We start from the raw sequence: 25,538 nt of genomic DNA on the forward strand, positions 1-25,538 counted from the left end.
GATTGATAGTATTTGAAAAGTTTATAACATGAAATCTCCTGCCAATCTTGAAGCAATCAGCTAAAATTCTGGCGATTTACTCATCTGAGAGATTCCATGTGAAGAAAAATACTAATATATTAACATTATTTTAAATAGAAATGACAACAACCACATCTGCTTTTGATCAAAGAAAAACACTACTTGTTCTACAAAAACAAAGTCCTTGGTTTAGTGTTTATCTACTTCCAATCATTTCTTCGTAAGTTTCGCATTCAAATGAAAGCAAAGTCAAGGCCTAGTCCCCCTATTTCAACAGCCTTCCTAATACTGATAGAAGAAGAGTTAAATAGTTTAGCTATTTAGGTCCACATCACATCACTCACTTATGCATCATAAAAGTAATTAAAAACATAAATCATGTAATCACTCAGTAATTGCCAGGACATCACATATCACAAATACTTAGGTTAGAACGTAGTAGACTTAGGATAGAGCGTGTAGACCAACCTGGCAGTTGCCCTATATGGTAAGTAGAATTACAGGCCCCCAAAGATGTCCACGTCCTAATCCCTGGAAGCTGGGAATACACTGGCTTCCATGGCAAAGAGACTTTGCAGATATGATTAAGGACACAGACCTGGAGGTAAAAAGGTTATCTAAACTACTGGAATGGGACTGACCTAGTCACACAAGCCTTTAAGCAGAGACCTTTTCCCAGTTGGGTTAGAGGGAGGTTATTTGGGACAATGCCATGGGGCAGAGGCAAGAGAGACCTGAGGCACAAGGGGATTCAACTCATTGTTGCTGGCTTTAAAGACGGAGGAAGCGGCCACAAGCCAAGGGACGTGAGTGGCATCTAGAAGCTGAGAATAGCCCTCATGTGACAGCCAGCAAGGCAACGGAGACCTCAGTCCTATATTCCTATTGGCATCATGATTTTGGCCATGTGAGACTAAGTGGAGATCCACCTAAGTCTGCCAGATTTCTGTCCCAAGGGAATTATAATCAATTTGCACGGTTTTTAAGTGGCTCAATTTGTGAAATATGAATAGAAAACATCACGTTAGAATACTTAACTTCTAGAAAACCACTGTGACCTTTATTCTTACTTGCAAAAGGAAACGAATTTAAGCTATACTATCCAGTACTTAAAATTTACCCAGTTTGTTAAGGTTTCTCATAAGATTTTTTAAACTGTGCTTTTAACAGACACACACACACACACACACACACACACAAATTGTGTCCCAACACTAGAAGAAATTATAATTATGTGACATAGTAGTGGTGTCAGCTAAGCTACAATGGCAACCATATTGCAACATAAATGTATCAAATCAGGGGCCCCTGGGTGGCTCAGCAGGTTGAGGATCCCATCCTTGATCTCAGTTCAGGTCTTGATCTCAGGATCCTGAGTTCAAGCTCTGTGTTGGGCTCCAGACTGGGCATGGAGCCTGCTTAAAAAACAAAAAGTATCAAATTAATAAGCTGTATATCTTAAGCTAACACGATATTTTATGTCAAATATATCTCAATTAAAAGTCTTTAAAAATTGTGTTTTCCTGTGGGCTTTTTGGACACTAGCAACAGTATAAACTATTAACTTAGTGTAATCACTGTAATTTGATTATGAAAACAACATAAAATATGGATGTTAGTAAGGAAAAAAAATCATGGTAAGTTGCTTGTATACTCATAAGGGCAACCATGGTAAAAATAACTGTTTGGGGTTTCACTCATTATCCAACACTTCTGAAAGGACAAGGTAGAAAGTTCTATGTAGGAAAAAATGTAATTCTCCCTTCCAGAGTAATCAATAAAAGCTTGTTAGGTGCCAGGATGGCTCAAAGCGCTGCATATGTATACTGGGCATACAACTGAAAAGGAAAACACACAAAAAAACACCAATAATTTTAATGGTAGCATTACTAGAATTCTTTTCTTTCCTTAATTTCTTCACTGTGTGAGGAGATGGCAGTGGCGGCTGATTTATTCTCCACCTTTGTCCTGTAGACAGCTGGTTCATCATGTCTGACTTAAGTCAACAGAAGAAAAACAAGCTGATTCTAGCTTCTGCACCCCAGAGGCCCCTCTTTTCTAATAAGGCTACAACCTCACCCAACGAACTTCTGATGGTGTACAATGGCAATATTAGCTCCAGTTCCCATTCTGCACTGATGGGGTGGGGCCTTTTTCCACCGGACAGCTGGTCATTGTGCATGCAACCGATCCGAGTCCAGCCTAAGCACTTCTCTCTGGGCTCATGAAAGCTCTGGAGATCATGTACACTTGGCTTCAATCGGTTTCTAAGTTTGTCCCCCTAATAACTGTGCACAGAGTGGAAACAGCTCTGTGTGTCTATGAATAACACACTGCCAAAAATAGTTCTTTGCCAGAAATAAAGCTCAGAATTTGAAGTATATATTGTCTCTTTTTAAACAGATGTATATTTGTGTGTGTCAATTTAAAAAATAGGTAAAATATATAGTAAGCATCTCAATTTATTGGCTAGATTTTTGAATTACTTAAAATTTACAACTAAAACAACAAAAACAACAACCACCACTCAGAAACAAATGAGAATTCCTTGCCTTACTCAGCAGTTACTGGGTGACTCTTATAAGGCATCATGCATGATACAAGCAATGAGGTGATAAAAACAAGACACAGTCTGTGCTCTCAAGTTGCTCTGAAATTAGGGAGGGAGGCAGAGATGCAGACACATCACTGCAGAATAACATCAACTTCCGAAGCAGAAGTGCACATAAAGCATTTCAGGAACACGAAGAGAGGTCATATCTCCTCTGCCTGGATGCACAATCATAGAGGGCTTCAGAAAGGAGGTAATATTCCAGCAGGTAAGAAGGCAGGCCCTCCTGAGGAGCAATGGCAGAGATACTTTCAGGCAGATTTATACAAAAACAAGAGCACAAAATGAAGCAATACCGGAGGAATCTTATTAGTCAGAGAAGGTGCGGGCACTGGCACACAAGGACAAAGAGCAGAACACTGATGGAAGGAAGGAGAGGGAACTAGAGCCCAGCTGACCAGGCCAAAGCAACCTCCCTGCCATCCTGACAGATAGGGAGTAACGTAATCAGGTTTGTGTTTTAAAAATATTATTCCAGGCACAAGAATCCAGATAGGACGTTGGTGCATTAGTCCATGTTTAAAATAATCAGGGACTGTATTAAGATCATAATGACATGAACATATGAGGTTACCATAGGGTATTTGTCTACCTGAATGCATATATTAAGTATAAATGTTTTTATTTCTAAATCCTTCTAAAAGTGAAAAGAGTTGAGGTAAGTCAGATACACAGAGAAATTCAACTTTCTAAGAAATTAAGAGCACGATCACCAGGCTGGGTCTTAGTGAAGAGCTGAAAGACATACAGAAGACAGTCAAGAACATAGGCAAATTGTTCATGGTCAGCTGAGCAAGGTTAGATGCAGCAGGGGTAAAACTGAACAACGCAAGGTACTGAGGAAGAATGAACAGAGGACCTGGTTCACAGAGAGAAGTAAGATCTAGACATCTTTTTCCTCAAGGATCTAGACCCTCAAGGGTCTAGCAGAAGTCCTGTATATAATGTATAAGAAACATAAGAAAAATATTTACTAAGTGCATACTATGTGTTAGAGGTACTGAGCAGGTGTTTCCTGTGGTCACTACTAAGTTGTACACTAACATTGCAGAGTAGGTATGAGAATGCCATATGATAGAAAAGTAAGTTGTAGATCAAGTAAGCTAAATATGCTGCTCACAGGCAATTGGCCTACGGGTGTCTCCTTTCTTCTTGACCAGGTCTGGCCATCAAAATGTGTGGTCCACTTCTTCTTCATAGAGTTTTGACATATTACATACACACAGACACACACATGCATTTAAGGTCATTTATTCTTCTGTACTGTAAAACTAAAATCTCATTAAAGATGATTTGAAAAACAAAAAATTAGGGGGCAAAAAGATAGTACTTATCCACAGTTCCATGAAACAAACACAATACCGCCAGTATACTTTCTCCATTCGGGTCTTTAATCCAAGCTTAGAGATCTTTCTTTAAAACCTTTTCATTAAAGGATAAGATATATCAAAAAATGTGTACACGCGAATGTACAGGTTGATAAATTTCAACACGCTTCTGTAATTGGCACTTAGACTAAGTAACAGACCACTTCCAGCATCCCTGATGGTGCTTTTATGGTCACTTCCAGCCACTCACATGGCCAAGATAAACACTATTCTGACTTCCAGCAGCATAAATTTGTTTTGCTTATTTTTATACTTTATATGAATGGAATTACATCCTCTTTTGAGTCTAATCTCTATCATTCAACATAAATTCATTCATATTCTTGCAAGTTGTTGAAAACTGTCCAACTCACTGTCAGTGCAATCCTGTTAATGGTATAGGATTATACAGTGTAAACAGAACTTAACCTTTTTTTCTGTGATGAGCACTTGGGATACTCTGCAGTTTGGCGCCAATACCAAAAGTGTGGCCCTGAACATGCTAATAATTAACTTTTGGAGAACGTATGCATTTCTGGAAATAAGGATTACTTAGACATAGAGTATGCATCTGTTCGGACTTAGTAAATAGTGCCAAAAATTTTCTAAAATGGTCACACCAACTGATACTCTATCTAATAACCAATTACAATAAAAGTTCTGGTTACTCCACACCCATGCCACATTTCATATGTGTCTTTTTCCTTTTAGCAGTACCAGTGAGCAGCATCTCTCTGTGGTTTTAATTTGTATCTCTCCGGTGACTAATGAAGTTGAATAATTTTTTATGTATATGGGATCCCTGAGTGGCTCAGCAGTTTAGCGCCTGCCTTCAGCCTAGGGTGTGATCCTGCTAGACCCCAGATCAAGTCCCACATCAGGCTCCCTGCATGGAGCCTGCTTCTCCCTCTGCCTGTGTCTCTGCCTCTCTCTGTCTCACTCTGTCTCTCTCTCTGTGTCTCTCATGAATAAATAAATAAAATCTTAAAAAACAAAAAGTTTTATGTATATGTTGGCTATTTGAGCATCTGCTTTTGTGAAGTGTCTGTTCAAGTGTTTTGCCATTCTTCTGTTGGTTATCTGTTTTCCTTATTCACTTTTAATTCTTTATATATTCTGGATACACATCCCTTATTAAATGTATAAATTGTGAATATTTTCTGCTCCTTAGCAGATTATCTTTTTGTTTTAATGCTGTCTTGATTAATAGTTCTTAAATTTTAAATTACTACAATTTATCAGGTTTTTTTGACTTTATGATTAGTATTTTTTGTATATTTAAGAAATCAGGGGCATGTGGGTAGCTCAGTCGGTTGAGCATCTGCCTTTGGCTTGGGTCAGGATCCCAGAGTCCTGGGATCAAGGCCCTCCTCAGGTTCCCTGCTCAGTAGGGAGTCTGTTTCTCCCTTTGCTCCTCACTGTGTTCGTGCTCCCTCCCTCCCTCTCTCACAATCACACACACACACACACACACACACACACACACACTCTCTCTCTCTCTCAAATAAATGAAATATTTTTAAAAAAATCATTGCCTACTCCAAGGTCACAAAGAAGTTCTTCCATATTTTCCTTAACATGTAAGTAAAATCCTGTTACTACAATTTGCTACCCCCTCTCCTTTGCATCTGTAGCATAAATGCATCCTTCTAATGGACTTACCATAATATACGGATAGATATTTTGTTTGTCTTCCCAACTAGACAGTAGCTTTTGAAGGGTAGGGACTATGTTCATTCATTACTATATCCTCAAAGTAGGTGAAAATCCCTAAACTGTAGTTTGTATCCTTAGATATGTATAAGAAGTCTGGTTTTACTGCCTATTTAATTGTTTGAGGATACATTTTCTAAAGCCTAATATGTTGTGCCTATAGTAGCTAACTGTTATTCAAATAAGATTTCATGCTACATTTTCAAATCTTGTTCATCTTTAGAATCTCCTTGAGAGGGCAGCCTGGGTGGCTCAGTGGTTTAGCGCCGCCTTCAGCCCAGGGCCTGATCCTGGAGACCTGGGATGAAGTCCCACGTTGGGCTCCCTGCATGGAGCCTGCTTCTCCCTCTGCCTGTGTCTCTGCCTCTCTCTCTCTCTCTCTCTCTCTCTCTCCGCCTCTCATGAATAAATAAAATCTTTAAAAAAAAAAAAAAAAGAATCTCCTTGAGAGGGTATATTGAACAATTTGAATGTCATCAACGAATCCAAATATAGAATGAAAAATATAAACAAGGTAAGAAATATGGCTCTTAAACACAATGCCACTTCACTCAGAGGAAAACCAAGTCAACTGAAAGATATAAAAAAAATACAGGTGATAAAACAATTATTCCATTTCATAAAATGAACCTAAACGTTACTTCTAGTTCACATGGATAGGCTAACTCAAGGTAGGAAATTCAAAATACATGAAACTTAAAAGTTTGTTTCAGAAGATAAATGAAATTCGCATGTTCAGAAATGTGTAAGATAAAAGGATTGTAAGAGAGTCCCCCCAATGAGGATTACAAAAGTAAAATAAAAAGTTCATTTGGACCACAGAAGAAGCATCAAACTTGTAGAGTCTATCAAGATTCTACTGTAACTAAGAGTAATTAATGAGGAAATAGTTTTCCTTCAACTACATGTAATGGGGAAGATAAAAGAGGTTAGGCAAAATTTACTCCTCAAATGATTACTACTGGCACTCTTTATATTCATAGTTGCACATTGCTAATTAATTTAGAATGTGTAACAGCAGAAATAGATTAATCCCCCAAACCAAATCAACAACTCCCAGCATAAAATTTAACATGAAATCTCATTAATGTCAACTGTGTTACATAGCTCAAAGGTTAACTGATTAAGCATTGATAGTATTTTTCAAATTCTGCAACAAACACCATTACCATCAGGTTCATGAGAACAAGAATAGCTCCACATGTCAAGCTTGGCTTACAGAAATGAAATGATTCCTGTTGATCAATTACTATAAAGAATAATCTATTTTGGAGTTGCATTCTCTGGTGTCTGGTAACAAAAGGGTTAACTTATGAGAAATCAGGATGCCTACCATAAAATGAGCTGGCGATATACACAAACTATGTAAGGATTACAAAGAGCACTCGAACTGAACTCATCCACTATCCCTTCTCCTCCCACAGATCTTTAGATGATCCAAAGTTCTTCCCTGCACCTAACACTTATAGTAAATTTCACCCTGACCTCAAAATGATAAGAATACAATCTTTATTACTGGTGATGCTACTTTTAGAAGTATCTGTCAGAAGAAGCAGTAGAAAAATACCCCATGGAATAAATCACTCACTATAAAGTCAGACTCTGTTTCGGTTCATCTGCTAAATAACAGACTGAGTTATAATTTAGATGTTTTTACCTCTGCAAGTCATGAACCACGATACAATTCTGATGAAAGCTTTAAGTCCTTTCTCCAGAAAAAAAACTGCACATGTATGTAGACAAAGATAAACACACAAAGTCACAGACTGACACACACACATACACCAAATATGACACATGATTTCAGGGGCTTTGGGAATCAAACCCTTCCTGAATCTCTTAGCATTCTTGGGCCAAGATTAAGAGGCCTGCAGTTAGGAGAAATAGAAGTAGATGAAGTATTATTTTAATTTTCTTTTACCAGGCCCAATTTTTAAATCACTTTTGATAAATGATTTGGTGTTCTTAATACATCCACAAAATAAATTTACTGAACACATACTTCTGGCATGCCTACTATGTTTAAGACCCAGTGTTAGGCAACAGGGTTACCATGATGATTACGATGTTATCCCTGCTCTCAAAGAACTCATAATACATTAGGAAAGAAAGGCAAATAGAAAATTTGTCTTATTTTACCAATGAACTGAGAACTTATCCAATTGGATCCCATTCAAATATTCCCCCCCTTATAATAACAGAATCTATCTCCACCCATCATATCCACAGCTTAACCTTCCTCACTTATTTTATTCACATATTCAACAGATATTTTTATATTAAGTATAACAAGGACAGACAATGTTCTAGATACTGAAAATAGCATGAACAAAACATTGTTCCTGCCACAAAGATCTCCCCCTACCATTCCAAGAGGACGTAAGTAAAAAATTAATATAAACATATCAGAGAAGTATATCTGATAAATGATAGGATAAGAGCTAGGAAGAAAAATAAAGTAGCGTATAATTGTGTATGTAGAAACCAGGGAAGCTCTCACTGAGGAGACATCTGAGCAGAGACCTGGAAGAAGCGAGGCCAAGTCATCTGGGTATGTGGGAGAACACTGCAGGTAGAACAAAGTACAAGGACCCAGAGGGAGAACTTGATGGGAATGTTTAAAGAATGGCAAGAAGGTCAATATGGCTAAAGTGTGCTGAGCAAAGCCAAATTTGGGGTAGGAGAGGAGACAAGAAATCAAGTCAAAACAGGAGGTAGGGAAACAGATCATGGGTGTCATTGTAGGAGATCCTAACCACTTAATTTGTACTCTGAGGGACGTGGCATGAGTATTTTTAAAGAATCGCTCTGGCTGCCTTGTTGAGCACAGACAACAGCAAGGAAAAGAGCTCAAGCAGGCAGACAAACAGAATAACCACCATAAAACTCTAGGGGAGACACAGTGATAATCAGACCAGGGTGGTAGCAGTGGTAATAAGAAAATATGGTCCACTTCCAAGTCTACTAGGAAAGTGAAGCCAAGAGGGTTTCTTGACAGATCGTATGTGTTATGTAGGACAAAGAGAAGAACTGAGGATGGCAACAAGGTTTATGTCCTAAACAACTAGAAATATGGAGCTGCCATTTTCTGACATAGGATATAGCACAGAAGGAACAGCACTATTTGCCCGGGTGGAGGGTGGGATGTTAAAATCAGCGGTTCACTTTTAACACTTTGAGCCTGATGTCTGTAAGAAAGCTAAGTACAGATGTTAGTTTGGCAGCCATACATATAAGCCTGGAACTCAGAAAATGAGGGCTCATGGTATAAACAGGGAATCATCTGCACAAACTTGATACTTAAAGTCATGATAATAGATGTAATCATTTAGGAATGAGTGTAGATAGAGAAGAGATTTAAAGACTGAGACCAAAATAAATAAATAAATACATACATAAAATAAAAATAAAGACTGAGACCTGGGGTATCTACCATTTATCTGGGAAAATGAGGAAGGACCAACAAACATGAGGAGAATAAGTGGCCAATAAAGTACAAAGAAGACAAATAGGCTGTCCCTGAAACAAGTATATATCCAATGTCACTGGTAGGTCAAATAAGATAAAGACAGATTTGACCCATGAATTTAGCAATAAGAAGTCACTGGAGATCCAAACACAAGCTGTTGTGATTAAACAGAAAGGAGAAAAAGACTCCTGATGAGTAGATAAAAGGTAACAGGAGAAAAAGATGTGACCACTGCTAAGTGAACACAAAGGAGAGTATTAGTCCCTAAGAACAGTAGGTGTGAGCTCCTCCAGGGGTGAGTGGTCATATCACAAGGCCTCCTTAAAAGGAAAGGAAACTGTCAAATTCCCCAAATTTCACTGAAACTAAAATATTTTATTTTTGAAAAGTTATCTTTTCAAGTGGATTTAAGCAGCAAGACTAGATTAAAAGAAAAAAAAAATCTTTGTTACTAAAAGAAACTTAATGAAAACAAACAATTAGAAATCCATGAGCCCTATGAAGAAAGGGTGGAATGAATGAAAAAACCAAACCTGGAATACCAATGGAGGTGTGAAAGGAGGCAGCTAATCTAAGCCTTTGTGAAAAATGGAAATTCGTGATACAGATTCTCCAAGCCAATCATAATGATAAGATTCATAGTCCTGACCATCAAACTATGGTCTAGGCAAACACATTATCCTACAAGCATGCCAGTAAGCAGGTGGACTGCATCCTCCTTTGGTCAGCTTTCAGGAGGAAACACTACATACTGACTGAAATGTGTATTAGAATGGTGTTGTCACTGTGTTACTACCTAGTTCACGGATGTCACTGATTATCATAAACCCAGTTTCCCATAGAAAACACTGACCAGGCAGCAGAACATTAAAGAAGCAGAATCAGCAATTACACAAACTTATGGAGGATACATCACAGGAAAATAGGAAATTCTCTAACTCAGGAGCCCGTTTCTACCACTTTATCCCAGAGCAATGCTAGTTTAACTATGCAAAATACGTACATAAAATGGTTAGTGCAGCTCAGTCTAAAATAGAGGAAAATCGAACACAATCTAAATGTTCAAAAACAAAGAAAAAGATAAATAAATCACTGTATATACATCAAAAGACCACAAACTTACCTTCATATAAGTGGTTTGTATATGAGACAAGTATCCATGACATATAACATTATATGAAAAAAGCCTCAAATTTATGCAATATTATTCCATTTTAGTCCAAAAAATAAAATAATAATTCTCCAAGAGACAGATAAGAGATGCACAGAAAACGTGTTTATAGTCAAAAAAAAAAAGTCTGGGAGATATATATATGTGTGTGTGTGTGTGTGTGTGTGTGTGTGTGTGTGTGTGTAAACTTAAAAGTGTTTATCTCTAAGCAATAGGATTCATGGTATAGGTAGAAAGAACCAAGAGAAGAAAGAGGACTTATCATATTAATGTACGGATGATTAAATTATTTCATCTTTTTAAAAAGTAGAAAAATCAAAGTTACCACAAATTTTCACATACTTATCAAAAGTTAACAAATGTTAATATTTTATCACAGATGTTTCACTTTTTCACTTTCAGCAATAAAATATGCCAAATAATACCAATTATCTGAACCATGTCTCCTTTTAAATGGATTGCTAAGGGCAACCCCGGTGGCGCAGTGGTTTAGCGCCACCTGCAGCCCAGGGCGTGATCCTGGAGACCCTGGATCGAGTCCCACGTCGGACTCTCTGCATGGAGCCTGCTTCTCCCTCTGCCTGTGTCTCTGCCTCTCTCTCTCTGTGTCTCTATGAATAAATAAATAAAATCTTAAAAAAAAATTCTAAATGGATTGCTAAAATAAAAGCCTGTATTATTTTTGTAACTAAAAAGAACCCATTATGAATTCCGGTTAAGATGGAGCAATGAAACCATGTTTCAGTGTGCTCATTCTGTTCCAAAATACTGAGGGTAATTGATGAAAAGAGTAGAAAGGCACTCAAGTTCAATGAAATTCAACATTTGGGGGCTCAGAATTCTGATGCTGGCAATGGCTGCCAGTTGCTCCTATCTAGAGAATTGTGAATCAAAACGATGCCCTATAAGAAGCTCAGACCACTGCCTGGGACTATGTATTTATATAAAACTGCAGGTCTAGAGAGACAGAGAACTAAGACACAGCCCACACCCCTCAATGGCTCCATGCCTGTATTTTTCAGATCCTCAACACTACAAAGGGTAGTGAATCTTGTGTCAAAAGGTGTTATAGGACATGGTTCTAGACAGACACACCAAGGGTTCAGACTGAGGAAAACCATAAAACTACAGAATCCTCAGACAGGGTCCAAGGAGTTCATACATAAACGGAACAGGATGGCACAACAATGAGCTTGAAAACAAAATTCTAAAACACCTAGAGAAAAGAGACAGTAAAGTGGTAATTAATAAAAATCCATTCCAAATGAAATTGTTTCTTTTAAAACTTCAAAATAGGGATCCCTAGGTGGCTCAGCAGTTTAGCGCCTGCTTTCGGCCTGGGGCATGATCCTGGAGTCCCAGGATTGAGTCCCACATCGGGCTCCCTGCATGGAGCCTGCTTCTCCCTCTGCCTGTGTCTCTGCCTCTCAATCTCTCTCTCTCTCTCTCTCTCTCTGCATCTCTCGTGAATAAATAAATAAAATCTTTTAAAAAATAAGAAAATAAAACTTCAAAGTATTAATTTGTCTTTGTGCATATCAAATATAAGATTTAAAATCCTTCAAGAAAGAATAAGCTATCATAAAATATAAAAGAAAGCAAAACTAGTATCATCCCATTGAACTAAATTTTGTGTATGGTATGAAATTCTAAATTCATCTTTTGTATGTGGATATTCCTCAAGCCTATAGTTATTTCACACACAAAGTAGCCTCTTTTTACTTACTTCTCAATAAATATAAGAGCTAAAACTATAAAACTCTTAGAAAAAAGCATAGGAATAAATTTCCATAACCTTGATTTAGGCACCAATATCTTAGCTACAACACCAAAAGCAGAAGCAACAGAAGAATATTGATAAGCTGGAATTCAGCAACATTAAAAGGTTTTGCACTTCAAAAACTACCATTAAGAAATAAAAAAAGTCAAGTCACACACAGAGAGAAAAATATTTTCAAATCATATACTTAAAAAAAGACTTGTAGCCAGAATTTAAAAAAACAAAAACACAACAACAAAACTTTTACAGCTCAGTAAGCAGCAGCACATAAAAAAGATGTTCAGTATCATTAGTTATTTGAAAAATGCACACTGGGATGATAATGATATATCACACACATCTCTAAGAATGGCTTTCGTCAAAAAGCCAGGTAACAACCAAGTGTTCATGAGAATGTGGAGACACAGGAATCTAAAAACCTCCTCCTGGTGGGAAAGGAAAATGGTGTAGCCACTTTGGGAAACAATTTGGCAGCTTCTTTAAATGTTAAACACATATATACATGCAATGCAGCAGTTCTACTCCTACACACCTACAAGAGAAATCAAAACACATTTCTATAGAGAGACTTGTGCACCGATATTCAAAGCAACATTATTCATGATAACAAAAAAGTAGGAACAACCTAAATGTCCACCAACTGATGAGTTGAAAAATAGATGGTTGTCTCTGATACTGAAAGACAACTGCCATTTTGCTCACTTCTAGATATTTCTAAACAATCCTTCTATAAATTCAAAATCACTCTATGCTTAGCCCATGGCCCAGTTCTAAACATTAATTAGTCCAGTTGTATAAATCTATAGCCACTTAAAATGTTCACAAGTTTTCCCACAGTGAAAATGATTTTTTAATGGGAACCTTATATATAATCCATTTCCAAAGCTAATTAGATTTATCTGGGGGAAAATACCATTGGCTAAATGATATAACCAATACTAGCTAAACAAATGTTAATACACTCTAAATGGTAGAATACAGCTACATCTAAAAAAAAAAAAAAAACATAATAACCAACATTAATAAGAAACTGGAAAACTGTAATTTTGGTAATTATTCACAAAATAAGCATTCCGTTCTATTTATAAAGTAGTATCTTGTTCACAGGGACAACAGCCGGTATCTTCAAACTTATAGGCTCCTCTTGAACTAATGCAAATGCTACTACTGTGAAGCAATTAAATCTTTACTTTGCTTGGATATAAAAATAAAAATTATTATTTTCAAACTGAGTAATGAAAGTCTTGAACATTAAGCAGATTACACATATAGTCAGCTCTCATTTGTGAGTTATAATTTAATGTGGTTATTATATCTACTGTTAATGTGTAACACACAGCATCTTACAGCTAAGCACTGTATTTTAATCTAATAATAGTAGCTATAATATTCTGAAATGTGCTTCATGAATCAAAGCCATAATGTGTTCACTGAGGGTATGGATTTGCTCTTCATGAGATCTAGATTTCTTGAATGAACTTGCTGAAAAAGGACAAAGACAAGAAAGCTTTTAAGGAGCTACAAAAAAAGGGGGAAGGAGGAAAAAAAAGATTCATTTTGGAAGAATCCCTTTTCCTTGCTAAATAGAACATGTAAAAGACAGCTGGTGGTCTCCTTCATTTACTAGACTAATGGATGAATACGTGTCCACTTAACAGTGACACAGCATGTCCTATTCCAAAGAAGCCACTAAAGGGCCATGTTGACACATTCTAATTCATTGTAGAAGGAGAAAATAGGAAACCAAAAGTCACAAAGGCTTTTCATGAATTTTATAAAGAAGGATGGGGATTCAGAATAAGCTTATGGAGCTGAACTCAACAGAAACACTTTGCAATTCTAGGCTGAACAGAGAAATGAAACACTCCTTACACTGGCCAAAATATAACAGGATCACAATAGCCACCATAGCATATATAAATGAATTAAATGGGAAATCCCTTTTATCTTTAAGCTAAAATCTACTTTCTAATTAATTTTTACTACAGACTAATATTTATGCAGTGAGTTTCCAACTGAGCTTTATCAAACACTTCTTAGGCATTCACTATGTGACAGCCACCCTATAGAAAGAAGAGAGTACAAAGACTAAAAACATACTTCCAGTTACCACACAATACTAATGATGTGAGAGTATGTGGGAGATAAAGGAGGAGGAATAGTTAGAGGACCCAAGGAAAACTTTACAAATAAAGGGATACTTCAGGGGATCAAGGGATAAGAAAGATGACCAGAGCATAAAGCAAGAAGGGCAGGAGAGGCAGAGAGAAAACTCTAAATCATGCCAAAGGTGTGACAAAGCCAAAGAACGGTGGTGAGTTCGGCAGGACTGGAATGCAGTGCATATTTGGGAGGCATGAAAAGAGATGAGGCTAGACAAACAGGTAGAAAGACAGGAGATGTGACTGAATCAGTGGAGAAGGACCAGAAGCTCAAAAGATACAAACCTTGAGATAAAGAAAATGTCATTGAAACTGGGTATTCAACTGGACCTTGAAAGATGGTAAAATTGGCCAACTTTCTTCTAATATATCAAACATTTAGGAACTGCTGGCCAATATAAGAACTGCTCTGGATCCCATAGAAGAATACCACAGAACTTAATGTGCTTTCATATCCAATGAAAAAAACAAACCAACAGTAATCAGTATGACTACAAGTCAAAACATGCCAAAGAACAAAACACGTCCACAATACTCCAGGGCCCTAGAAAATGCTATGGCATTCAGAGGGAATGCAACAACAGCAACAACAAAGTTCTCTGTCTGCAGCTGACAGCAGAACACAATGCTCCATTCCGTGTCTGATCTTCTGCAACTGTGATATCCAATCTGGTAACCAATATCCTCATGTAGCTATTTAAATTTAACTTAAATATGATTAAATTTAAAGATTTATTCCTTAGGTGCCCTAGCCATATTTGAAGTACTCAGCAGCACATGTGACTAGTGGCTACCATACTGAACAGTTGGGATACAGAATGTCTCCCTCACTGTAGAAAAATCTATTGGTCGGTGCTGTTCCAAAGTCACCATTACAGAAGAATAGGAGAAAACTCCTTAAAAAGAAGAATCACACTACAAACAACTCTGAGCTCCTCAGATCATTCAGCACTGAACTACGGTTATGCAGGTATATTCAATATGTTTGTCAAAGTGAATTTTCACATAAAACAAAGAATTATGGAAATGGCATAGTCATACGTATTCCAGTATATGCAAAAACTGAGTATCTCTGCAGGAACCCCATCAACAGATTCTACAAGTGAAGCTTTGTATGAGACTTCCGGAAGTAACTATAGTACACAACCCCAAATGAGTTTGGAAAAACAGATACAGCCAATTTAAAAAAAAAAAAAAAAAAAAAAAGAGAGAGAGACTAGGTACAGCTCACCCATCACAATAGACATCTTCCAAAATGAATGACATTTAGCATTTTGAAAGTGAAACTTACCATTTAAAGAAATCCTATAGAAAACCAATCTATAAAGAGGATTAGTATCTCTCTGTTTTTTTTTTTTTTTTTTAGGATTTTATTTATTTATTTGAGAGACCGTGAAAACAAGACAGACTCCTCACTGACCAGGGAGCTGACACAAATGGGATTTGATCCCAGTACCCTGAGATCATGACCTGAGCCAAAGGCAGACACTTAACCGACTGAGCCACTGGGCACCCCTGAGGATTATCATCTCTTAACTGATCTAATTAAAAGATCAAAAAATGGGCAACTTGTTTCAACCTTAAAAAAAAAAAAAGCCAATTTTACATGGTTAGAAATAGTAATGGAAAAAAAAAAAAAAAGAAATAGTAATGGAGAATGAAGTGTCATGGAGCCAACACTTACCAAGAGATGAAAAGTGTCAGGGGTTATGTACTCCCTCCTTTCTCTCCCAGGATGAACTATCTTGAGAAGCATACATATTTAAGTGGTTCAGACAAGTTTTATTCACAAGAATCTCAATAAGGTGAAGGAAAAGAAGAAAAATCCTATAGAAAATGGGCAAGAGAATTGAACACGTACCTCACAAAAGAGGATCTCTCTTAAACTAATTCCTTCTCATTAGTAATGAGAAAAATGCAAATCAAGATCATAAAGAAGGATTACTAAGTACTTAGGGAATAGGTAAAATTAAAAAAAAAAACTAACGACTCCCAAGTGCTAGATTGGAATAAATGACAACCCCAAACACTGCTGTTGAAAGTGCAATCGGTAAAACCACTTTGGAAAATCATTCAGGGTTATTGACTGCAGTTGCAACTATGGATATCTGCTAACATATGCTTCCAGGGCTGGGTAAGTAGATGCCGGAGAGAAGAGTATGACACGTACAAACTGATGAGGCAGTTTTGGTTTTAGCCAAAACTGAAAAGACACCAACATGGATCAACATCAGAACAGATAAACTGTAAAAATACGCTCACTGCAATTAATTTCTCCACTGCAGTAACAATGAATAAACTCACTACACATAAGAGCACGGATGAATCTCACCAACAATATGGAACATAGCTATTTCTGTTAAGTACTAAAACAGGTAAAATTAAATTATCATATTGGGAGAGGTGTGATGGGTATTAAAATTCTTTAAAACAAAAACAAAAGCCACAAAGACCTGGTGTCATGACAGTGGTGATCTCTGGAAGGGGAAAGAAGAGCTAGAAATTAAATTGGGAGAGGGTGTGTAGGGACTTGTGGAAGGCTGGTCATACGCTATTTCTGTCTGGTGCTTCACAAAGACTGGATACAGTCTTTGTGAAATTTATTAAGATGAACACTCTCAAGTACCTTTTTTTTTTTAATGTGAACATTGAATTTCACACACACATGCACACACACTTTTAAAAGAAAAACAATCTCTATACATACACACACACACACACACACACACACACAGACACGCACACAAACACAGGGGCAAGGCATTCCCATTTCACTCCACTCCTGGCTACATATGAAATTCCTCTGGCTCAGACTAACTCACCTCTTGCAGCGTTTTACTAATTAATGGTGGAATGTTGATACTCTCCCCTCCTTCTGGATGGATCTGGAAATTCACTTTTTGATAAAGAATCTGGAAAAAGAACATACTATAAAGGAACTGTACTTTTAAATTCACCTAACTTCACAATGTAGCCTGGAAATTTAAAAATTACTCTTGAGGGAAAAACTGCTTTCATAACGAACTGCTTTGGGGAACAGGCTTAACTTCTGGACTTCCTGAACAGCTTCCCAGTTTCAGAAGTAAGAACCACTGGTGAAAAAGCTGGCATACAATGTATTGAATGACAAGGACATGAGAGAATTCCAGAATCTCTTCCTATATTCTTATATCCTGTACTGACCTCTTCCTATATTTTTGTAACAAGAGCATTATCCAACCTTTGGCAGACCTAGCCTGTGAATTTTAGGAATTCAGCATCTCCACAACCATAACTCTTTCCCTTGCCATTCCCAAAGGGCCTCCAAGGGATGCTGTCACCACTGGTTTTTAACTCCTATGGTTTCAAATATATTTTACATGACCATTTCTTATGTTTTATTTTTGACAACACTAACTTTCCCCATTATATTCAATAATTTACTTCTTAGTACTACTTCCTGTTTTTCTCATACTTGCCTTTTACCCTTTCTTCCTTATTGTAAGAGGCCAACATTATTTTATATCCTAATAGCTTTAAATCCCTTTTCACATAAGTGACAAGCTATTCTTCTCCCATAAATTAAAATTCTCATATTATTTGAAAAAATGATCACAAATCTCAGACCCATGCACCCAACAAAATATATTTCATACAGTTCAGTATTTACTTTACTGGGAACACTTACTTCTGTCTGTAGAGAGCTGCTAGCTGCCAAAAGAACTTCAATGCTGCTAGGAGGGCAATGTGTCAAAGCAAAAGCCATAAGCTCCTGACGAGTGGCCAAGTCCCGGTAACTATCTGACTGTCCTAACTGGCTACAAACATCCCAGCTCTTAGAGTAACCTGCAAAATTGGCAAGAAAAAACAAACCGATTTTCACAAGAAGAAAAATCTCCAATCTAACATGAGAAATTCAATGGCTTTCTGCTCAGGTCTTACGTTATCAAAGCACCATCTTCATCATTAGTGATGCATAACATTAAGGATAGAAAAGAAATACTAGGCTGCTTTATTATCCAACAAGTTTAGCAATATTCCAGACGCATTGTTCTGACAAACTCTGCTTCATTTTAGATTATCTGACAATGACTACAAATAATATTACTTAGCTTTAACTTTGGGTAAAAAGCTGGGTGTCTGAATTCAGAAGACTTGAGGGTAGGCCCAACTCTGCTATTTTAGCACTTGTGTGAGCTCGAAAGGGTTCCAAGTGTCACACTTCTTTTACGACTACAAAGGGACAATAATAATGCCATCCTCACTGAATTGTTGAAGGATTAAATAACATTTCTATTTAAAAGCACTTTGTAAACTGCAAAGTGGGAGAAAAGAAAAATTATTATAGGCAGCTACACAGAATCATTCAGTCTACAGAAGACAGAGATCCAAGGACAGAGCAAAGCAAAAAGTCAACGCTGGCTCCCAGGAGAGATCTTTTTCCTACACAATTTTATACTCTGGATCCTTAAAATATATTTGTATCTATAGTTGAAGGAGTTCTAGTTGAAAGAGTTTGTTTGCTCTAAGTACTAAGTTGCAGTTTAAAAGGGTTTGTTTTGTATAAGTACAAAGACCCTGATCAGAATAACTTCTCTAAATATATAAAGTAGAAGTCTAGGTAATACCCTTATGGGAATAAAATTCTTAACAAAGCTCTCTAAATAATTTTAGAGTAACACTGTCTTCTCAAAACAACCATAATTATTCTGAACTTAGTGCTACAAAGCCAATATTGTTTAATATTAATATTGGCTTATTAATTAGTTAATATTTACACTGCTTAGTATTATAGAATGTTGCTCTTTTATGAAACTGATTTTCTACTGTTAAGGTTATAAAGCATTAAGTTTTTTCTCCCAGAGTTTTAAATGTTTTCATAAATGTACTGACAAAAGATTCTTTCCTTGACCAAGTATGGGTCAGGTTCCATTGAAGCCTCTTGGCAACCAGTCCTACACCTTGGCCATCCTTGCCGAGCCTGCACAGTCCAGTGTTGTCAGTGATGAGCCTGTGCAGTTCAGTGTTGGTGATCAGCCTATACAGTCACTTTAGAGAAAATCTCCCATCCTTGCTAACTGATCACACTTCATATCTGATCAAATCCCTCATCCCTCCATCCTTGTTATCTGATCACCCTAGCCTGCCTTCAACAAGAATCCCACTAATCCTGATGTCTCAAAGTAAGTTCACATCCACTGACCCCCTCACTATGCTCCTTGGCTTTAAGTTCCCTGCTGTCTTTTCTGTATCACTTAAGTCTGATCTCTCTCACCTACTGCAACAGTTTTAACATCTATTGCAAAAGTCCTGAATAAAGTCTTACTATTTTTAAGAAATAACGGAAATGTATTTTTCTTTAACAGTATATATACAAAAAGTGCAAAAACCTTACGTGCACAGCTCCATGAGTTATCAGGAAGTGAAGCACTATACTTTTAATTGCTCACTATGAAAGCACAGACAGCATGCAAAAAGATATGCTTGGACTTTCATATATTCAGACACAGCTAAGGAAAGCGGATCATTTAGTACAGACTCAATGATAAGGCAACATCACTTCCTACCCCGCTGGGGAGTATGTTCTTTCCCAGTGAAATTATGCCACAAAAAAATCTGATCTTCCAGAGACCTGAATTTGAATTTCAATATGGAAAATTTTAGGATTGCAAACTACTTCTTATTTTCTCAACATCAGTTTGAAATTCACTATGATGTCCTTTTAAAAATAAAATTAAAGACTAGAAATATTAACTACTCACAAATTAGAGATACTTCAAGATTTTTAAATTTTCTTTTATATAACAAATACACACAAAGGCATAAAATATTTTACATAAAATTGTTCTTAAAATTATGAGCATATTTTTAATAGGCAATAGAAAGCAACCAAAATCTCAGCTAAAATGTAACCCCTGAGCCCATTAAAGTACTTATATTAATATATAAGCACATGGTACACATACAGATCAGTACTCAAAATGTCTCTCAAGTCTTCTACAGAATATGTGGTTGGCTTCCCAATCAGGCCAATTGATTTCAGAACAGAGCTTTTCCATTATTCATCATGTAAAAAGGACCTGAACAAAGTGTTAAGTAATTTGTCTATTTCACCTGTAGACATCAGCTCCTGACAATGCACACTGGCTGCTTTGTAGTCATGGAAACGAAGTGCTTGCTCTACTAGAAGGATCAGAACCTGTCCACGCCTTTCTTCTGGGTCTTCACCTGTAAACACATGCAAATGACTTCATGATTATGACAGCATCAATTGATAAAAGAGCTCATTAACACTGTGTTTCTAATTAATTAAAAAATAAAAGGCAGAGATTAGACTGATTTTTAGAAAGATTATAGGACAAATATCACAGCAGCTCTGACCTTCCAATCTACCTATTAATCCTGGAATTACTTTCAGTTTCCTAAGAGATCAGTGACTAGTACCAACCCCAGATCAACCATTCCAACCTAAACGGGTAGAGAAAAGGTTTTCCTCTCAACAAGAACTTGAAACTTTTTGCTATTTCTTCTTTTATATTTTGTCCTTTGAATGTTCTGTTTTAATTATAATTAATAAATGACAAGTACAAGGAGGGAGACCTAAACACAGAGTAAAGTGGATATAGTTTTATAGTTTCACTAACAGTATTACCTTTTATCATAATAAATATTAGATACTTAGACACTAAGAACACATACCGGGATCCCTGGGTGGCGCAGCGGTTTGGCGCCTGCCTTTGGCCCAGGGCGCGATCCTGGAGACCCGGGATCGAATCCCACGTCGGGCTCCCGGTGCATGGAGCCTGCTTCTCCCTCTGCCTGTGTCTCGCCTCTCTCTCTCTCTCTGTGTGACTATCATAAATAAATAAAAATTTAAAAAAAAAAAAAAAAAAAAAAAAAAAAAAAAAAAAAAAGAACACATACCAAAATTCAGTTTATGTTAGCACAAAGATCTTAATTTTCTCAAGAAGACTCTTGGAAGTCAACTTAGATGTTATGTCCTTCTTGACATCTCTACACTTTCTTCACAAGAAATACATGGTTTATATGGTTCCTATATGTTCCTTTACTTTTCATTCTGTGAATACCAATTTGAGATCATCATCTTAAAAATCTACATCTTTTATCAGAATTTAAGCTCTCTGAAGAGAGGGATTCCTTCCTTGTTAAACTCTCAGTAGGTGGTACCAAGTTGTACATATAACTGGGGCTCAAAACATATATATTGAATGAAATGAGTAGAGATTCTATCCAGAATGTAATTTTCAATTATAAGACAAATGATTCAAAGTTATAACATAAACACAACTGGTAAACTCAAACTAAAAAAAAAAGAGTAAAACAGATTTTACATTTTACTGAGGTAATGAAACCTTAAAATTATTTTCAGTATTTCCAAAAAGAAAAAATAAGAAGAAAAAAGGAAATACCCTCCATTTTTTAAGCTATAATGTAGTTTAAAAGAAAAGATAAACATATTAAAGAAAGGTCTGAATGAAAGTTTTAAAATAGGTCACCATTAATCTCCATCCTGTGCTGCATAGGCTGAAATAAAATGCACATATTTGCCCTAAGCTAATCAAAAAAGATTTTTTTTAAAAAATGGTAAAAAACTATGATTCATAATATTATTAGAATAATATACTCACGTTCTGCAACACTCCCATGTAACACTGGAAATGGAATATGCAAAAAGTTTCTAAATAATAAATGTACATATCACACTTTATATAAAATCTATTTCGTAGATAATACTCTTAAAATGTTAGCATTTATTCAGAATATCTAAATCAAAAATGAGGGCAGCCCCGGTGGCTCAGCGGTTTAGCACACCTGCAGCCCAGGGCCTGACCCTGGAGACCTGGGATCAAGTCCCACATCAGGCCCCCTGCATGGAGCCTGCTTCTCCCTCTGCCTGTGTGTCTCTGCCTTTCTCGCTCTGTGTCTCTCATGAATAAATAAATAAAATCTTTTTAAAAAAATAAATAAAAATGAAAAGGGCCAGGGGTGACTCTTTTTTTCATGAGAAAACTTGACTAGGTTGCAGAGATATTTTGTAGATATAATTAAAGCCCCTAATCAGCTGACTTTAAGGATCCATTGATTACCATCATCCAACAACCAAAAGAAAAAAGGTGGAAACAAAGGGTAAGAGTAAAGGATTCAAAGTGAGAATCTTCTGAACTGTGCTGTCTTCAATCGATTAACTTCTTTATTCCTATTTCCTCACATTCTATGTAAGAGTCATATCTCTGCTATAAGGGACACACAGTAAGAAGTAACTTAGACAAGCATAAAATGAGAATTATTGTTGTTGTTAATGTAAATTTTTACATGAAGATGGGTTAGTCACCTTGGAGTCCAAAGTTCAAATATTTAACTGCTTTTAATTCTGGAAAGTTCCAATCTGAACAAGTGGGTAAAGGGGAAAACATAACCAAAAATAACCTAAAAGAATGATCTAGAAAAATACTACAAACAGAACCAAGCAAAATAAATTCTTAACAGTCAAGATTAAGGCCTGATAAGACATCTATTAAAGAAATTGACTCACATATTTAGTCTGAAAAATAAGATTAACGATGGCATGAGAAAGCTTTGGGTATATGAAATATAATTTAAGCAACATCCACAAATTCTCTGACACTCTTTTCTAAAGATGGAGCTCATTGCCCCTCCCCTTGATGGGGGGCTGGTAGGTGATTTATTTCTAATGGAGTAAGGTGGACGTGATGATGTATGACCTCTAAGACAAGATCATAAAGGACATTACACCTTCCTCCTCTCTTATAATTAAACTGCTTGAGAGGCAATTAGGTGTCATGTTGACAGAACAGTGTGGAAGCCCTATAGAGATCCATATGACAAGGAACTGAGGCCTCTTACCACCAGCTAGGAAGATACTGAGGTCTCCTCCAACCACCCAATGAGTAAGCCAGCTCAGAAGCAAATCCTCCATCCCCAGCCCAGCCCTCAGGTGGAGCCCATACATAGGTCCCTTAAACTCGGGGGGAAAAGGGACTGCCTCCATGAAGAAGACATGATGGCCATGAAACTGCCCAAATTCCAAGGCTAGATTAGAAAACCCCATGAAGCTTTTGCTGGTTTCTCTCAGAACATGGACTCTGGGAGCCTTCAGTCACCATCTAAGAAGTCGTGGTACTCTGCAGCCACCATACGGAAAAGATCACAGGGAGAAACCATACAAAGAAAAGATACAAAAAAAAAAAAAAAAAAGAAAAGAAAAGATACAGCCCTGGCTATTCTATCCCTCAGCTACTTAAGTCTTCCCAGACCAGGTGCCATTCATGTAAGTAAAGCAACCTTTGAGATGCACCAGCCCATCCCTGGACACTATCTGGGTGCAATTTCATAAAAAATCCTGAACTGCCTGGCTGAGCCCAGTCAATCTCCAGAACTGAAGGAGGTAAAAATTAAATGATTTTGTTTTCAGTCACTAAATCTTGAAGGTGGTTTATAAAGCAGCAATAGATAACTAGAATGCCCTACAAGGCTCTGGCAAGTGTCACCAGCCTTGTGATCCCTTTCTTAATTAAGGGATCTTAATTAAGCTCCTGGCCAGGCAAGATATTAGCATTTCCTTTCTTCCAATCTCTATAACACCTGTATGCAGAAGCCAGGTACACATCCTGTCCTGTGCTACAGCATAATCATCTGCTTCCTCAGCCCTCTAAGATTTTGAGTTTCCAGAGGGCAGAAGCTGTGTGTACCACAACCTTGTATCTACAGTACCCAGCACAATGATACTACCTCACCTGTCTCAGCTTCCATTTCCTCATCTGTAAAATGTAGCTAACAAGAGGCTGTTGTGCATCATCAAAGAGCTAATATATAAAAAGAGTAGAGAAGGGGGCTGAAATGTTGTTAATCCTATTAAAAATTCCTACAATTTACCAAGATCACTGATATTCCTATTTCCATGTCAACATGACACAGGACAAAAATGGAAATTAAGTCTCCATATATATGTAAAAAATGCTCACAGCATCCCTGAGCTGTTTCATTACTTTCTGTGATATTTCCTTATGAAAATCCTCCCTGATCAAAGTGTTTCAAAGTTTACAAGGTGCATTAAAAAAATTTTTTTTCATTTATTTATTCACGAGAGACACAGAGACAGAGAGACAGAGACATAGGCAGAGGGAGAAGCAGGCTCCCTGCAGGGAGATCCATGTGGGACTCAATCCCACACCCCCAGGATCACAACTGAGCCAAAGGCGATGCTCAACCACTGAGCAACCCAGGTGCCCCTACAAGGAGCTTTTATAGGTATTAACTCATCTGCGGGGGGGGGGGGGGGGGGGGGGGGGGGGGGGGGTGCTGCTGTCTTGTAAATGTGGGAGCTGAAGCCAGGGAGTATCATTCCCATTTTCCAGAGACTAAAACTAGACTGAAAGTCACTTTGCAAGCATACAGGACAGTCAGGACTGAAGCAGTCTTCTGACCTACATCCAATTTCTCCCCCATCATCCAAGATGCCTCATGATGGGTGGTGGGTTCCAAAGCTGCAACGGGCCATGGTAAAGATGTTAATGCTCTGCTTTCAGACAGACTAGAAAAGGACAACTGACACAGAAAAATTTACTAAAACTATGAATGAGTCATCCACATTAAGATTTAAAAACATTAATAAATGCAGTCCTCTAATACATTAAATATATATATATATTTTAAAGTTCAAAATATAAACAGAAATCCCACTTATTTTGGAGCCTATCATATGTGGTTTGGAAAAGCTTAACTTCAAACCATAGTTTATAAAACATCTGGCCAACAAATTTTCTTGTAGAGATATGTGTTAAGTCAAAAATACAAAAGAAAATTATAAGGGACTCTGGTAAGCAGAACAGTGTGGTGAAAGCAGCATGAAAGGCAGAGTCAGAAAGACATTCCTTGGAAGCCAGAGTCTGCTATCTAACACTGCTGTGCAAGATACTGAACGTCTCTGATCTCCAATTTCCCTTGTAAAATGAGAAAAATACCATCGTCATTACCATTTAATAGATGAAATATAATCACCTGTGTGAAAAACCTACCAAATAGTAAATGCACAAATTTTTCTAGGAAATTGCTCAAGTTCAAAAACATCATGCCAAATTTGGACACTGAAGGTAATCAGGTGAGGCTGACTTGCTCTATATTTAAGCTTTTTGGTTATAAAGGCTAATCCCAGCTTCTACTCCTGACCTCACAAGCATCTCCTAGCATCCTGAATGAGCCCATCCTCGTTAAAGGGCAGATGGA

At 37.2% G+C, this 25,538-nt stretch overlaps 1 protein-coding gene across 3 annotated transcripts in view; it reads right to left on the reverse strand.

Annotated features, from left to right (window-relative positions):
• The window catches only part of NBAS (NBAS subunit of NRZ tethering complex), a 319,521-nt gene that overhangs the window by 128,388 nt on the left and 165,595 nt on the right, over positions 1-25,538 (reverse strand). For all 3 annotated transcript variants that reach the window (XR_005372117.1, XM_038560813.1, XM_038560814.1), the window contains exons 33-35: positions 20,388-20,501; positions 17,962-18,119; positions 17,117-17,206 (exon numbers count right to left, since the gene is read on the reverse strand). Coding sequence is in view for 2 of the 3 variants with exons in the window: in XM_038560813.1 (XP_038416741.1) it covers positions 17,117-17,206; positions 17,962-18,119; positions 20,388-20,501 (362 nt within the window). In the remaining variant the exon portion in view is untranslated. The remainder of the gene's footprint in view (positions 1-17,116; positions 17,207-17,961; positions 18,120-20,387; positions 20,502-25,538) is intronic.

The sequence above is a fragment of the Canis lupus genome, chromosome 17 (assembly GCF_011100685.1).
Source record: "Canis lupus familiaris isolate Mischka breed German Shepherd chromosome 17, alternate assembly UU_Cfam_GSD_1.0, whole genome shotgun sequence".
Classification (NCBI taxonomy): Eukaryota; Metazoa; Chordata; class Mammalia; order Carnivora; family Canidae; genus Canis; species Canis lupus.